General features: G+C 43.0%; 1 protein-coding gene across 1 annotated transcript in view; it reads right to left on the bottom strand.

The window, feature by feature from the left end:
• KMT2A (lysine methyltransferase 2A) overlaps window positions 1-15,738 on the bottom strand; it is a 77,898-nt gene that overhangs the window by 16,866 nt on the left and 45,294 nt on the right. Inside the window, exons 15-28 of the mRNA XM_069555339.1 lie at window positions 15,550-15,663; window positions 14,935-15,119; window positions 12,431-12,604; window positions 11,630-11,740; window positions 11,256-11,329; window positions 10,461-10,654; window positions 10,000-10,106; window positions 9,014-9,151; window positions 7,839-7,997; window positions 7,477-7,594; window positions 7,279-7,357; window positions 6,068-6,228; window positions 4,473-4,658; window positions 23-4,259 (exon numbers count right to left, since the gene is read on the bottom strand). Coding sequence (XP_069411440.1) covers window positions 23-4,259; window positions 4,473-4,658; window positions 6,068-6,228; window positions 7,279-7,357; window positions 7,477-7,594; window positions 7,839-7,997; window positions 9,014-9,151; window positions 10,000-10,106; window positions 10,461-10,654; window positions 11,256-11,329; window positions 11,630-11,740; window positions 12,431-12,604; window positions 14,935-15,119; window positions 15,550-15,663 — 6,037 coding nt within the window. The remainder of the gene's footprint in view (window positions 1-22; window positions 4,260-4,472; window positions 4,659-6,067; window positions 6,229-7,278; window positions 7,358-7,476; window positions 7,595-7,838; window positions 7,998-9,013; window positions 9,152-9,999; window positions 10,107-10,460; window positions 10,655-11,255; window positions 11,330-11,629; window positions 11,741-12,430; window positions 12,605-14,934; window positions 15,120-15,549; window positions 15,664-15,738) is intronic.

Below are 15,738 nucleotides of genomic sequence, written 5' to 3'. Positions count from 1 at the left end.
AGCCGAGGTCTGCATCTCTCACCCTGTGACTGAGGTCTGGGGTGTCGTGTTGGCTTCTTGGTCTGGAATGTGTGCTTCAGAAGAACTGGTCCGCAAGTGGGAAACTTTGTGCTTCTTGCCACTCCCTTTGTCCAAAGGCAGCTGAATCCGTTTGATTTTTGGTTTGGGTTTCGTGGGCCCCGGCACTGAGGGACTCGCTGACCGCTGTCCGGAGGATGGGGAACCCCCTGGAGAGGCTGAGCTGGCTTGCATAGCTGAGGGTAAAGCCTTGTTCTGCTCTAGGCCCACGGGATTAGGAGCATCTATGGTCTGGGTAAAGCTGGATCCCTGGGACCCTGGAGCAGAATCAAGATCCCGTTGGGAAGAGAGAACCCCGGTTTTGCTGGCGAGGAGCTGGTTCACATGGTGAAGCTGATAGTGTTCTTCCGCTTCCCCAGAAGGTGAAGCAGCTGTGACACCCGCAGTCTGGGTAGAGGGGAGCACACAGATGCTGGGTGCAGCTGTCATCGCGCCCGTGGAGGGAGTCTGTGACGTCCCCAGTGGTGGAAACATTCCTGAACTTGGCGGTAAAGCCACAGGCTGGTCTTGAATCCCCAGGCTCTGCTGGCTGGCTTTGATTAGAAGATTGCTTATGGAGCCGATATCCGGGGTACCCAGCAACCTAGGGTTGGTTAATGCGACATGTCCTGGAACAGATGCGCTACTTGTGGGGGCGGTGGTAGTTTGCATGGACACAACGTTCAGGACGGAGGAACCGGAGGCCAGGCCAGACACGGGCCCTGTCGTGAGGTGGCTGGTATCCTGGCTTATGGTGGCAGTGCCTGCCGCCGGGGCAGCGGTCCCCCCCACACTCTGCGGCAACAGGGGTGCCTGTTCAAAATACATAATGCCAGATTTAGACCTTTTTATGATGTTGGGGACAGTTCGGTGAGATGGAGTATTCAGTGACCCCAAGTCTAAGAGATTGGGATGATTTGGAAGTTGGGAGGGAGTGAAGTTAATCAGTGTCATGTTGGAAACCACGTCCGAAGGGGCAATGTTGGAAGGAGTACTAGAGGGGGCAAGTTTCTTATTCTTTCGGGTCTGCAGGCGAGATATGGGTCTTTTCTTGAGTCCAGAGGATGGAGTGGCTACCGTGGTACTGAGGTCTGTCCTCTGGCTGGCTTCTGAAACCAAAAGCTGGGGGTCTGGAGAAGGCTGGACCCCGATGAGTAGGCCTGAAGGACTGCTGATGTTGGGGGGGAAGCTACTCTGAGTAGCGGCAGGGAAGGAATGTAAGTGCTGGTGATGAGGCATGGGGAGCAAGCCTTTGGCAGCAGGAGGGAACAAAGACTGAGAGGCTGGCAGGTTTGGGTTGAGTCCTGTGGTGAGGGTGAGACCACTCCCCATGGGGCCCAACACGGATGTGTTTGTCTCCATCACACTGGGTGCTGAACTTACAGATGAGGTCAGCTGGATTTTCTGGGTCACTCCATTCGGAAGGGTTTGGAGGACGTAGAGTGGCTGCATGTTCTGGTTAACAACAATGAGTTTCTCGGTGGCTGGCTTCAGGTGGGGCGGAGTGGTCTGGACAGCGGCATTGGAAATCTGAGACGGGCCAGGGCTGTCAGTGGAGTTGGGCGCGTATTTCTGATTCTGGATGGGAACAGTAGGGGAAACGGGTACCTGAAGGCCAGGGGTGCTGCTGTTTCTAGTTAAGTCCTGATTGTTGCCATGACCTTGCTCCACGGAACCACAGGGAGGGCTGGAGATGTGGTCTGCATCCATGTGACCTTGGATAAAGTGGTCAGGAGTCATGTGGCCCTCGGGACTGGGGTCTACTCCTGGACTCAGCAGGGAGGAGTCGCCTTCAGAGGAGGCTTTTTCTGTGATGGTTACTCTCTTCTCTCCTGAGTCTGAGATCACGGCTAGCCTACTGGAGTTCTGGCTAGGGACCGTGGGACTCCGGGTGGTCAGGACGGAGAGATCTGATGGCAGCTCTAAGGGCAACTCAAACTGTTCCTCCGCTGAGATGGAGGAAGAGACACTACTGTCCACAGGCTCCGTCGTCGGCAACTGCTGGGAAAACACTTCAAAAAGACCCATGTCTTTTTCACGATTGCTGTCAAGACCCAAGCCTTCACCAAGGTTGAGAAGTTCTGACGAAGAGGACTCTGGGCTCTCACCCAAAGCCTGCATGGACGGAGTATTCTTCAGGACAAAGTCCATAATGTCCGAGGGCAGGATGTTCCCACAGTCGTCACTGTTGTTGTTATCAGAATCTGACTTCAGGAGCTCAGTGTTATAGGTGTCCAGTAAGTTTTTATCTGAAGGGGTGCTTGTGTGGACCCTGCGGCTTGACTCCAACGAGCTGAGCTGAGCCTCCAAGGAATCCTGTCCCTGTGCTTTCACTCTGCTCACGGAGTGGCAGTTATCCATCTTTGGCTCATTCTTGTGGCCAACTGAGCTCTTAATGACATGTTCCTTTTCCCCAGCATCTTCAGGCCGATCCATCTTCAAGTTCTCTGTTCCGTTTTCTTTACTGTTTCTTTTTGGAATCTGGCTGCTCTTCCGAGTTGTGGCTGTGACGCTGGTATCGCTCTCTGTCCCATCGTCAATGCCATCCAACTGTGAGATTTTTGGAAGATCACACTGTTCTTCCTCCCGAAATAAATTATGCGGTGTCAGCCGTTCCTCTCCACCTGAAGAAATCACTGTCCTAGAGAAGTTGTAATAGTATAAGTCGTCTTCGTCTGAAGTACTCAGGTCGTCCGCCCCGTCTACCTGTCCTTCAGCGGACCTCTTGCCTCGCTTCTTCCCAGTTGAGCTGCTGTAAAATGGAATGTCTTCTTCGCCATAGGACCTTACTCCATAGAGTGGGGTGAGCCCAAAGAACATGTTAGAGCGTGCCCGGGCACTGCGACGGGGGTATCTCCTCTTGAAAGAGCCATCTTCCTGAGGTTTGGGGCCATCTGGAAGCATCAGGTTTCTGTCCTGTACTGGAAGATTCTGATAGTTGTTACTTTGAGAATCCTGGGATGAGGTATTATTGGGGCTTGGTTGGGCCGCAGGACCATCTCCTGGGCTTTCTGAGGCGGAAACCGGTTCTGTTGGAGACACAGACTCTATCTGCAAAGGGGAAACGGGACTACTTTCTTTCAGGGTGTTCTTGGACTGACCCTCACTCTCCATTTTTAGAGGTGTCAGTGTTACTTTAACTGTGCGTTTCCGGGGCGTCTGTAATTCCTTTGCAGACCCTTCCACTTGCATGGATGGAGCTTTGGGGACTCCTGGAATAGGATGGATTTTGTCCCCAGTCTTCTCAGAAGAAACATTATTACATGATCGTTGCCCCATGAAATCAGGAGTCAACACTTCATCAACAAACTCTGGCTTTAGATGTCCTTCCTCACCGGTTGCCACCTGACCAGGTTCCAAGAAAGGTTTACTGGAATGCTTTTCTTTGAAAGTTTCTTTACAAGATTTTTTCCCTTTCTGTCTCCTATCTCTGGAGCTGGCTCCCACGTGTTCATTGATAATGGATGATCTGCTGCTCACTCCAGACAGCTTCAAGGTTTTGACTTCAGCATCTTCATCGGGATTGAGGTTTGCTGACTGGTTGCCATTTGTCTGTTGGTCTCGCTCGTTTCTCTGCCCTCTCAAATGGAGTGGTGGGAAGGGGAGGCCCTCTTTAGAAGAAAATGGCACTGAAGAAAGGTCAGCAAAAGTGCCTATTTTATTAACATTTAATTCTCCAGCTGTTGCATTATGAACCTGTGGGGCCAGTTTTGGAATGCCAGGGTAACCAACATTATGCGCCGATCCCTCTGAGTTCTTGGAACTCGGCATTTTGGTCTTCTCTCCCTTCAAAGAGGAGCTCTTGGATGTCAAGTCTGAAGCATTGGAATGCTTCATTTCGAAAGATGAAGAGCCATCCAAGTGACTGGTTTTAGCGCCCACAGTAACCGCTGTCCTTTGCAAATTTGAAGAGGTGGGAGTGTTCTGCCCTAAATTAGCATTAGAATTCAGTGGCCCTAAGACATGATCGACCGCTTTGGCACTTGACTCCAGATCCGCAGTGGCCCCTGTGGTGGAGACAGAGGAGACACTGTTCCTGGAGTAAGTGCTCCCAGTTCTCATCGGAGACATTATCCGGAGCTTAGACCGCTGGGGTGACAAGGAAGAAGTACTGTGACGCCTGGAGCCAATGCTTCGAAGTCCAGAGGAGAGTAAAGGGTCACCCACTGTGACTATTTCATGAGTGGTTGGGGTAGGGCTTCCTAAATGAAAGAGAAAAAGTAACAAAATCTATTACAGATAGGATAAACGTGTTGTAGTCTCTGGTTTCAATGACTTGGCTATGTATGTTAACAGGTAACAGAAAATCAACATTTTCAATTGGCAAACGTCATTAAGATAAAGCTGCCTGAAAGAATTACAAACTAATCTTGAGCTGACCTTGCTGGGCTGAGTAGGCCAGTGAAGTCCTTTACCTGCAGAAGGCAGCGGTCGACAGCCAGGAGATCTCTGCGCTGGAGAATAGCTGGGTGTTCGAATCCTAGGGACCTTTGAGATGACGTGATAGAAACAGGAACCAGAGGTTTGGGAATGAGGAGGTCGATCTGGTGATGGAGGACTTACAATTTCTGCTGTGTTTTGACTTTCCTTGGGTGAAATTTCTGTGGCAAGAAATAAAAACTCTTACTAAAAAAGTTTAATTAAAAAATATAGGTGACAGGATGCTCAACAGGTTCGCTGTCGGCGGCCTGACGACGAAGCAGGCACGGCGGCAACGGCGGCTGCCGAGCAGGTCTCCCGGCATCCGCCCGCGCCCGCGCCGCTGGTGCTGAGGGGCGCAGGGTCGCGCTAATTAAAAAAAAAAAAAAAATCAAACAAATGAGCCAAGAAAAATCCAGCTATCAGATAAATACCAAAACAGAAACAAATGCCACCTTACAAAGTAATGCCTTTTCCCTACCCTTCAATCACAGTATTCCTCCAAATCAAATTCAACTCCCAACTTTTTTGCAAACAAAATGAAAAGACAATCCTCAGAATGGGAGAAAATATTTCCAAATGAAGCAAGGCATTAATCTCCAAAATACACAAACAGTTCATGCTGCTCAGTATCAAAACAAACAAACAGTGAAAAAATGGGCAGAAGACCTCAACAGGCATTTCTCCAAAGATGACATACAGATGGCAAACACACACATGAAAAGATGCTCAACATCACTAACCATCAGAGAAATTCAAATCAAAACTACAATGAGATAGCACCTCACACTGGTCATAAGAGCTATCATCAAAAAATCTACAAACAATAAATGCTGGAGAGGATATGGAGAAAAGGGAACATTCCTACACTGTTGGTAGGAATATAAATTGGTATAGCCGTGATGGAGAACAGTACAGAGGTTCCTCAAAGAAACAAAAAACAGAACTACCATATGACCCAGCAATCCCACTCCTGGGCATATACCTGATAAAAACCATAATTCAAAAAGATACATGCACCAGTGTTCATTAAAGCACTATTTACAATAGTCAGGATACGGAAGCCACCTAAGTATCCACCAACAGAAGAACGGATAAAGAAGATATAGTACTTATATACAATGGGACATTACTCAGCCATTAAAATGGGATGAAACATTACCACTTACAGAGACGTGGATAGACCTAGAGACCCTCATACAAAGTGAAGTAAGTCAGAAAGAGAAAAACAAATACTGTATCACTTATATGTGGAATCTAGAAAAATGGTACAAATAAATTTATTTGCAAAGCAGAAATAGAGACACAGAGGTAGAGAACAAACCAAAGGGGGAAGGGCATGGGATGAATTGGGAAATTGGGATTGACATATATATACTACTATATATAAAAGAGATAACTAATAAAAACCTACTGTATAACACAGGAACTCTACTTAATGCTCTGTGGTGATCTAAATAGGAAGGAAATCTAAAAAAAGATGGGGGATATATGTATACCTATAACTGATTTCACGTTCACGTAAGGCAGAAACTAATACAATATTATAAAGCAATTACATTCCAATAAAACATTTTTTATAAAGAGTAACCTGCAAAAGATGGTGGACTGTGAGCGATGGTCCTGTTTTCGTCATGTTCAACAGTGCTGTTGATATCTGGCTCTACCACTGGAGGACGGCATTCAACGATCTTGCATGTGTACACACAGCGCTTGCGGGCATCCGTGGTGCTCCAGTACACCCGAGAACACCTGCACGCAGATGGTGCCGATCACCGTCAGTGAGAGGACAGAAGCAGATACTGAGTCTGTCAAAACCTCTTCTCAGCCAAGGTTCCCTGGCCTCCTTGAGTTACAGAATTTAGCTTTCTTTCATGGATTCTTATTAGAGAGTCCCCTAGTTAGGGTTTTCTGAGTTTTTTTAAGTTCTTGATTTTTTTCCTGGCCCCTTGAAAACAGCATCAAATCTTTTACTGTGTTGTAAGCAGGGGAAAAATTAGTAAAATATCCTAAAATGCAAAGAAAAAAACCCACTAACTATTACAAGACATAGTTATGGGCCTTTAGGAAGGGATAACTGGCCCACAATGTATACAAAGTGAGGAAAGATCACACCTGATATGTTTCCTTTGCAAAAAAAGTCCCATAACACAAGAGAAATGTAACTGCTTTAAATCAGCTAGATGCTGGTGGACCCTAGTGCTTTACACAAAGGGCTGTCAGCTAGATGTGGAGGAGAGAGTGTTGCCAGAACTGAAATGCAGAATAAACTGGCATATATATAGAAAAAATGAGACTCCAAAGCAGAAGAGAGAGAAAGGAATTTTAAATTTATAATGCCAGTTTGCTAGAAGTTTAAACAATTTGCTGCCTATGGGAGATTATAAATTCTTACTGGGAAATCTGATCGTTATTGTGGGGGTTTATAGTTTCAGAAGGACCGATAAAATGTAAAATGTAAAAGGAGGACAGAGGCATAAGATGTTTGATGCCTGACAACAAACTGGACTTATGAACTGAAGTGAATGGAATTTAGTGGTTTCTTAAAAAAGACTGACCTGGTATTTTTTAGGTTTTATTTGGAAATGATTCTGAAATTATGTCAACAATTCTTTCCTTCTACAATTGGATCTAGCTGACATAAAACAATACCTGAGCCTCAATCTACGAGATGTTGCAAAACGAAAAAAAAAGCAATTACTTAAAAGCTGCTAACAAGTATGGCTCTACATCAAATGACCCACTCACTGCCTCAGGGTGTTCATGTGGTTGGGCTGCTGTCTTCTCTCCAGAGTTACTTACTGATATCCAATAGGAAAGAGCTTATCCTCACAGTCAGAGAGATCATTCAGAATCCCTAAGCAGTCAATTGTCATGGAGCCTGAGTAAGGAAAGAAGAACTGATTAGAGGTGACTATGAGAAGGCCCACTTTGTAACTGAAGACTTAGGTACCTCAGTGATACAGCCAGCCTCCCCAGCAACCAAGGCCCATGTCCTACCAATCATCATGTGGATATTTTCCGGTTCTAATCCATTTAGAAACTTCCTTCTCAAGCTGATTCCTTCAAAGTCCACAAAAACTCTTCTAAAAACTTCAAATCCATTCTCAGGAACCACCTTAAATGAAAGGCCAGGGTAGCTGTTAGGCTCTCCCTTACATTCTCGGGATATTGACTCAGCAGGAAAGACAAGGCGTATCCCTAAATCACTCTTCTGTTTCCCTAGCAGGGCCTTTGATAATTGTCCCAAGAGGAGGTGATTCTAGGAGCACCTAGTAGGAAGGTGTAATACAGCTCACCACCTTGCTATTAATATCTTCAGCCTCTTTTCCCAGATAATTTAGAAAGCAACTAAAGCTCACCTCGCCTTTGATCAAATCCCGATGTCGCTGACAATACACTTTTTTATCATCCAGAAACACACAGTTCTTGGCTCGGGAACACATGAAGTGATAGTTGCTGGTGCAGGATGTGAGGCAGCAACCCACAGTGGCTCCTGGCTTTTGGCAGAATTCACATCTCTAACAACCCAAAAAGAACAGAGTCTGAGTCAGACTTTCAGATGTTTTAGCCGTTCTCCATCTTCTCTACAGAGTCACCCCATTTTGGGTTTCCCACAGTTCATTGTTATTGTAATCTGCTGAATTACAGAGAAGTGGTATGAGCCATAAAGACTCCTCCACAAATCCTTTCTTTCCCACAGCCCATGGGGCCTAGAATGATTAAATTTAAATATGATGATTTACTTTAGAACTTGGATCAAAACAGGTTTTCCTAAGATGCACAACTGATTCTGAGAAAACGAAACTTTGAACATCATTGTTAAAAAAATCATCTTGGAAGGAAGCTATTATATCCAAAAGAACTTAGTTCTAGAACGATTATACTAGTCAGAAACATAGTGGTTGTTAATTAGTAGGCTTAATTGATGAATTTATATGATGCAAAGATTTTCTTCAGCCAGGCTGTATGTTGCCACTTCATTCTGTCAATCACAAACTGGGCTCCTCTCCAGGGAAGACTTTTGCTCTGTGCTCTCCACATATTTCACTTACGTTTCTTATGCATGTGCTATTTTTGTTGCTTTCTGATAATCCTTCATTTTCTCCCCTCCTTCAAAACACAGCTTTAAAAATTCTACTCCTTCATGGCCTTTTCTGATTACTCTCAGCTGCTACTAATCATTTTCTACAGCCCTTCTTTGTATATGTACTTTATGGGTTTATCCTAAGGAGCCTCAGAGTGCTGATTCAACTGGAACCTTTGAGGTCATTTTGTCTAAACCACTTAAATGGATACCTTTCCTGAGCATCTGAATTATCTCTCTAACCAGATAAGACTATTTCCTATTTCTTTTGCACCCATCCTCCAAGGGTCAGAATAGCAATCTGCCTACAATGCACACCAATATTTGCTGCTGGCTAAACCATTCTGAAGGAACCAAGAGAAACATCAGTAAGGCAGCACTGAGCCTCAGAAAGAACATCTGGAAACTGAAAGGGAGTCTTTTCCATGAAATTCACCCACAAGTTCTTACCAGCTGCTTGCCCCTGATCACAGCCATATGCACATTCTTTAGTGATCCATCATCATCTTCAAACACTTCTGCTGACCACAAAGCACAATTTACATGTGTCCATTCGTTTTGGCCAATGTAAAGCAAACGGCCAGCATCCTGTGAAACAAAGAGATTTCCTTTTTTTAAAAAAGAATGTAACATCAAATAGGGTTTTCCTTGGTATTGGCTTTACCTGAGTCAGGATAACTTCAGTAAATCAATTCAAATTTTTTAACTCAGGGGTGCAAACAAAAATCACAATTAGAAGTTTCTTTCTTTTCACTTTTCAACTCTTTACCTTTTCCATAGACTGGAAATATTTTATAAACATAAACAATTAAAAAATAAGCAATGTGTTAAGTTTATAGAAGTGCCCACTGACTTCTTTAAAAACCATTTTTCAAAGCCAGTTCTCTCAGCTTGCATTAAAAATGTTTTTTTAAAAAATTATAAGCTTACTATGTGCCAGGCAGGCCCTACAAAAGGCTTTACATACATTATTTCCTTTAATCTTCATAACCATTCTGAGGTAAGAATTACTATCCTTATTTAAAAAATGAAACTGAGGGTCAGAGGTTAAGCTCCTTGCCAAGGTCAACAAGTAGGCAGCCAAGCACAGAAGTGAATCCAGGCAATCTGTCAGAACTAGGAATGTTAGCCACACTGCTAACTACATTAGACATAGCTATTTAATGTGCAACTTCTATTTCATTGACTCTCATAAAAGTCTTTTTTGAGAAACTGCCTATAGACATTTATGAGAAATCAGCATATTAATATAAGGTAAGTCATCTTTTAAATCAACTAAATCAGCTATAGAAAAAAATCCCAAGTACCACAGACTAAGTGACAAATATTCATTTTATTCATTAAATAAAAAGTCTAAACTGGTCACCAAGTTTAGACAGAAATAGTTCATCATGGGTTAGTCTGTTAAGCACAACTCCGTGCACCCAGGTACTTACATTAGCACTGTCGTCACCATACGTCAAACACAATGCACACTGTCTATTATCTTCTATGCCTGGGGGTGGGTTCAGTTCCGGACTATCTTCTCGACTCCTATCAGTACCTTGGAACCCAAAAGACATCCAGTTAAAACTGTTAACACCATGTCTGATTACCAGTAAAAAAGAAAACAATATAGCTTACATAGTCTATAGCCTATAAAACACTTTCAAAGTAATGCTATCTTACTATCTGCTTTCTGTTACATTGCAACAGAAATGAATACAATGAATACATTGTAACAGAAATTGATACTTGTATCAATTGTTTGGTAACATTCCAAGTGAAACAAAAATGATTTCATTACATCTAAGGATCACCTGAAAGTTTTCCAGTATGGAATTACATTAAATTTAGATTCACAAAGTCAATCATTTGCACTTAGAAATGGATAACATGTCTTCATTTGGTGTCTTACTCAAAACTGGTGGTGTAGGAGGATGCAGAGGAGTTGGTGAGTCTGGTTCTCCAGGCCCTTTAGGTTTGGGAGCTGGAATGATTTTCTTCATTAAAGGAGGCTGCTCAGTGTGGCTGTTTTCCTCTCGCTCCTGCCACTGAGCATAATTATGGTCAAGTGAAGGTGGAAGCACTGCGTTTGGTAACATCCCACTGCTGGAAACAATCGATTCAACAAGTATTTATTGAACTCCTACAGATACCCAAAACTGAACAAAACAGTCAAATTCTTGATATCATCAGGTCTTGAGCCTGTGCAGTACATAAGAACAAATCATAGAATTTGAAAACTGCCTACACAGGACTTTACTATTTTTAAAAATAAAATCCTGATGTATTGTGACTCTTGGTTAAACTTCTAGAAACAAATGATAACCCTGAAAATCAAAAGGATTTACTGGAATAAATAAAAGTTTAAGGTTAAATATGGAGAATCAGAAACTGTTGAGAGCATCATTCGAAGTAAATAAAATAGAACGTTGTTACAATGAGCCCAATCACTAGGATATATATAAATATATAGAACATGTACTGTACATATGCCACAAGTCCCCTAAAATATAACAAATACACAAAGAATAAAAGGGCAACAGATTACAATAAACAGTAAATGTTGTCTCTAAACCAGCAATAAAAAGGCACTGCTTTTTAATCTTCAATAATAAAACCGAGTCTAAAATAAAACCTCAATATAAAAATTTAAGAAAACTCAGATTTCTGATGAGGAGGAAAAAAAGTAATAACTGAATTTACTCACTTGCTTGATACTTTATTCGGCTCCCAAAATCTGGACTTTTTGACACTGAACCATGGAAAAACACGTTCCATTTGCTAACAGAGAAATAAAACAAAATGTAAGCATGTGACCATTCATTTGGAAAGCACATAAAAACTAACAACTTCACACCAGCTTCTCTGTTGATATAAGGATGATTTCAGGCCACACCAAGATAAAGTCCATCCTCTCTGGGACCTCACCAATCTCCTCCCAAAAAATCAGAGGAACTAATTAAACCAAAATAATTTATACACATGGCAAAGCAAAACACAGACAAGAACAAGTCTGTTCTGTTCCTGGGGTAACAATTCACAGATTAAGTATCAAAGACATGAACTATTAACATCATTCACCCGAATAAAGAAGGACTTGACCATGCTGTTGGCTTTTTTAATCTCTGGCTGCCCTCCATCTGAATTAATGGCTGCTTGAATGATCTTCACGATATCGTCGCTGAACTCCAACTGTATACAAAAATAAAGTATTAATTATTCACAGAATAGTGTGCTCTCAGAATCACTTCCTTTTCCCTCCTAACTCATCCAGCAAAGAGATCCAACAGAAAACGGACACCCTAATTTAATATGGTATCATTTCTCTTTAGTGGAGGCCTCTGGGATTTAGTTCATAGTTAACTTGCAGCAATCAGGAGATGCCAGACTAAGGCAAGAATGCAAATAAGTTAGCTGTATAATGGTAAGTTATCCACACTGGGCCATGATTTTTCACTTAGACTGAAATGAATAAACAAATGAATGATGGATATGAGACAACAGACGATCATTTCCTACACATTCTTTAAACCATAAAATTAAAAGACTTCTATCTTCAAATAAACATCCAGTGTAAAAAGACACATTATTCAGGTGTATCTCACAAGAGGCAAACCCATTACCTCCACATTAGCATTTCTGCATAAACAGTTTTTTTTATAAAAATAACTTTAAAAGAACTCAGATGAAAGTCAAATAAAAAGACAATATCCTCTCTATCATAACCCATCTTCCAAAACACAGAACTAAAAAACACAGGTATTTTTATTTTTTAATGCTAATAAATTGTCTTTTAGTGCTAACATCCAGCCTTACCTCTAGAAAGACTCAAGGAAGCTAAACTGGCACTGGAAATTTGGGTAGTTTGCTATATAGACATACCACAGATGTGTAATTCCCTTGGTCCATTTTCCTCTTGACTCCTTCCAGATCTAAAGGCTGTTGATCTTCCTGTTTGCTGACCTCAGTGAGCACTGGTGGATCAGGTCCTTCTGGGGAGCTACGGGAAGGTATACTCTCCTCTGTCTCAGGATTTAAGTCCGGAGGTTTGGCAGCCTGTTGTCAGGAAATATGTTTATTTTATCTAACACTGAAAATGAGGTATACCCATGGAAATTCTATTTTAAAAATGAATAGAGACTGGGAAAGCAAAGACATACTTTGCTGACAAAGGTCCGTATAGTCAAAGCTATGGTTTTTCCAGTATTCATGTACGGATCTGAGAGGTGAACCACAAAGAAGGGTGAGCACCGAAGAACTGATGCTTTTGACTTGTGGCGCTGGGTAAGACTCTTCAAAGTCCCTCAGACAGCAAGGAGATCAAACCAGTCAATCCTAAAGGAATCAACCCTGAATATTCATTGGAGGACTGATGCTGAAGCTCGAATACTTTGGCCACCTGATGTGAAAAGTTGACTCATCGGAAAAGACCCTGACTCTGGGAGATTGAAGGCCAAAGGAGAAGGAGGTGGTTAGATAGCATCCACTGACTCAATGGACATGAATTTGAGCAAACTCCAGGAGACAGTGAAGGACAGAGAAGCCAGGTATGCTGCAGTCCATGGGGTGGCAAAGAGTCAGACACGATTTAGCAGTTGAACACCAACTGGATGATGCATATTATAAAAACCCAAAGAACTTGAAAGTAATCAGAGATTTCTCAAACAACAGAAAAGGAAAGTTAAAATGAGCCAGCTATCTAATAGCTTGGCTAGGCTAACGTAGGGGCTTTGCTTGGTAACTCCCAACCTAGTATGAAGAAACAGAATCCGTCTAATTCCTTTTGAGTAAGACAGCAACTAACTTCCTATTTAAAAAATAGACTTTATTAAAAGGTAAAGCAGGATTTCCCTGGTGGCTTGGTGGTAAAGAATCCACCTGCCAATGCAGGAGACACAGGTTCAATCCATGGACTGGGAAGATCCTACACGCCATGCAGCAACTAAGCCTATGCGCAACTACTGAGCCTGCGTTCTAGAATGGAAAGCCACGACTACTGAGCCCACGTGCTGCAGCTACCGAAACCTGCCCGCTTAGAGGCAGAGCCCGTGTGCCACCATAAGAGAAGCCAATTCAATGAGAGGCCTGTGCATTGCAACTAGTGAGCAGCCCGTTTGCTACAATCACAGAAAAGCCCATGAAGCAGTAAAGACCTAGCAGAGCCAACAATAAATAAATACATAAAATTATTTTTAAGAAAGAGCAGCGGCTTAGCTCTGAGTTAAAGTTAGCTATGTGGTTCTTCCAACATTATACCTGTGTTCCCAATGACAAATTTATGTATAATTCATGACTTGAATGGACAAAACGTACTGATTTTCAAATTGTGTCCTGAGGAGACCTGGAACTGTCCAGGGCCTCTGGCCCCACTACCACCCTCGTAGATCAGGCCACCACCCTGCTCCCTCTAACCTAAAGCACTATATCTTGCCTTCCAACCATGGCTCCCACCTCTAGGCTCAGTCCTCACCAATCTTCCGTCTCACTCAAGTCATTGTTACAGGTTTTTTTTTTCTCCCCTAAAAAGAAACCTAGACAGCATATTAAAAAGCAGAGACATTACTTTGCCAACAAAAGTCCATCTAGTCAAAGCTATGGTTTTTCCAGTAGTTATGTATGGATGTGAGAGTTGGACTATAAAGAAAGCTGAGCACTGAAGAAATGATGCTTTTGAACTGTGGTGTTGGAGAAGACTCTTGAGAGTCCCTTGGACTGCAATGAGATCCAACCAGTCCATCCCAAAGGAAATCAGTCCTGAATATTCATTGGAAGGACTGATGCTGAAGCTGGAAACTCCAATACTTCGGCCACCTCATGCAAAGAACTGACTCATCTGAAAAGACCCTGATGCTGGGCAAGATTGAAGGCAGGAGAAAGGGGCGATAGAGGATGAGATGGTTGGATGGCCATCACTGACTCAACAGACATGAGTTTGAGTGAATTCCGGGAGTTGGTGATGGACGAGGAGGCCTGGCGTGCTGCAGTGTATGGTGTCACAGAGAGTCAGTCATGACTGAGCAACTTAATTGAACTGAACTGAACTGAAAAAGTAATTCTCATCAGGTTACTCTTTTGAGTGAAGTCCTTCATTGACTCCCCATAGCCTTCAGAATACAAAGTTCAGATTTCGTATTACAACAGCAAGACTTCTGAAAGAGACGTGGCCCCTTTCTTCCTTTTACCCCAGAGAAGCATTTCACTCTTGGTGCTGAAGTTTTTCTTACTGGCCTAAGGCCAAAACAAGGAACTCTACAAATCTAAATGAAGAATGAAGCAAACGAAAACAAATTAAGAAGCACACAGGCACAAAAACCAACACATTCCACGATGAGGTAAGAAAGACCAAAGAACAAGTTCTCAGGATACAGAATGACAGCTGGGCCTACCTGTCGGTAGCGCAGCAGGTGGCTGGTGGTCCGAGAGTTCAACAAGGCTGTCAGTACTTGTTTCAGCGAGATCTGGAGCTCTTTCTCAAGGGCCAGTCGCCACTCCGCAGGGTGCCGCTCTGTGCAGTTCACACACGTGTAGGCCACACTCTCTGGCAGATTAGACAAAATCTCATACATCTCATCTGGGGAGACAAAAACCTACAGTGACAAGGTGCTCTCAGAGTGGAAGAGAGGGAAAAGAGGAAGTTATTCCACTGAACTTAACATCGGGCTATATGTTAGAAACGTTATTAAGTCTCTCACACCCCCTAAGAACTCATACATACTGATCTCCAAAGGGACAGTATTACCACTAACTCAGGATTCAGCTACTGGAGAGCCAACAGGTTATGGTATCCACAAAGGACAACGTTTAAGTATTTTAAAGAATGTGTTCAAGGTAAACGAGCACAATGTAATATAATGATCTTGTTTTAGAGACCAAAAAATAAACTTAAAAGACTTCAAGTTAACACCACTACTGTAATGTTATGTCTATGGTACTTTGGGGCTACTAGCGCAGTGTACCAAGAAAGAAGGAAATGGTAATAAAAAGACTCCAACCTTCTGTACCTGAAAGATTCTCACATTTGGAATGGACCCATCGATCACATTTCCCACATTGCATCATCTTACTCTCATAGTCATCATCATCATAACACTTATCACAGAGAGGGCAGAAGTTTCCTGAAAGCAAAGCACAGTTTTCAGCAGGGCTTTGGTTCACACACCAATGCCTCTAACGCCCTTGACTAACATATG

Source organism: Ovis canadensis, chromosome 15, assembly GCF_042477335.2.
Source record: "Ovis canadensis isolate MfBH-ARS-UI-01 breed Bighorn chromosome 15, ARS-UI_OviCan_v2, whole genome shotgun sequence".
In the NCBI taxonomy this organism is placed as follows: Eukaryota; Metazoa; Chordata; class Mammalia; order Artiodactyla; family Bovidae; genus Ovis; species Ovis canadensis.
The sequence above is the reverse complement of the archived record's forward strand: the minus strand, read 5'-3'. Positions and strand labels throughout refer to the sequence as shown.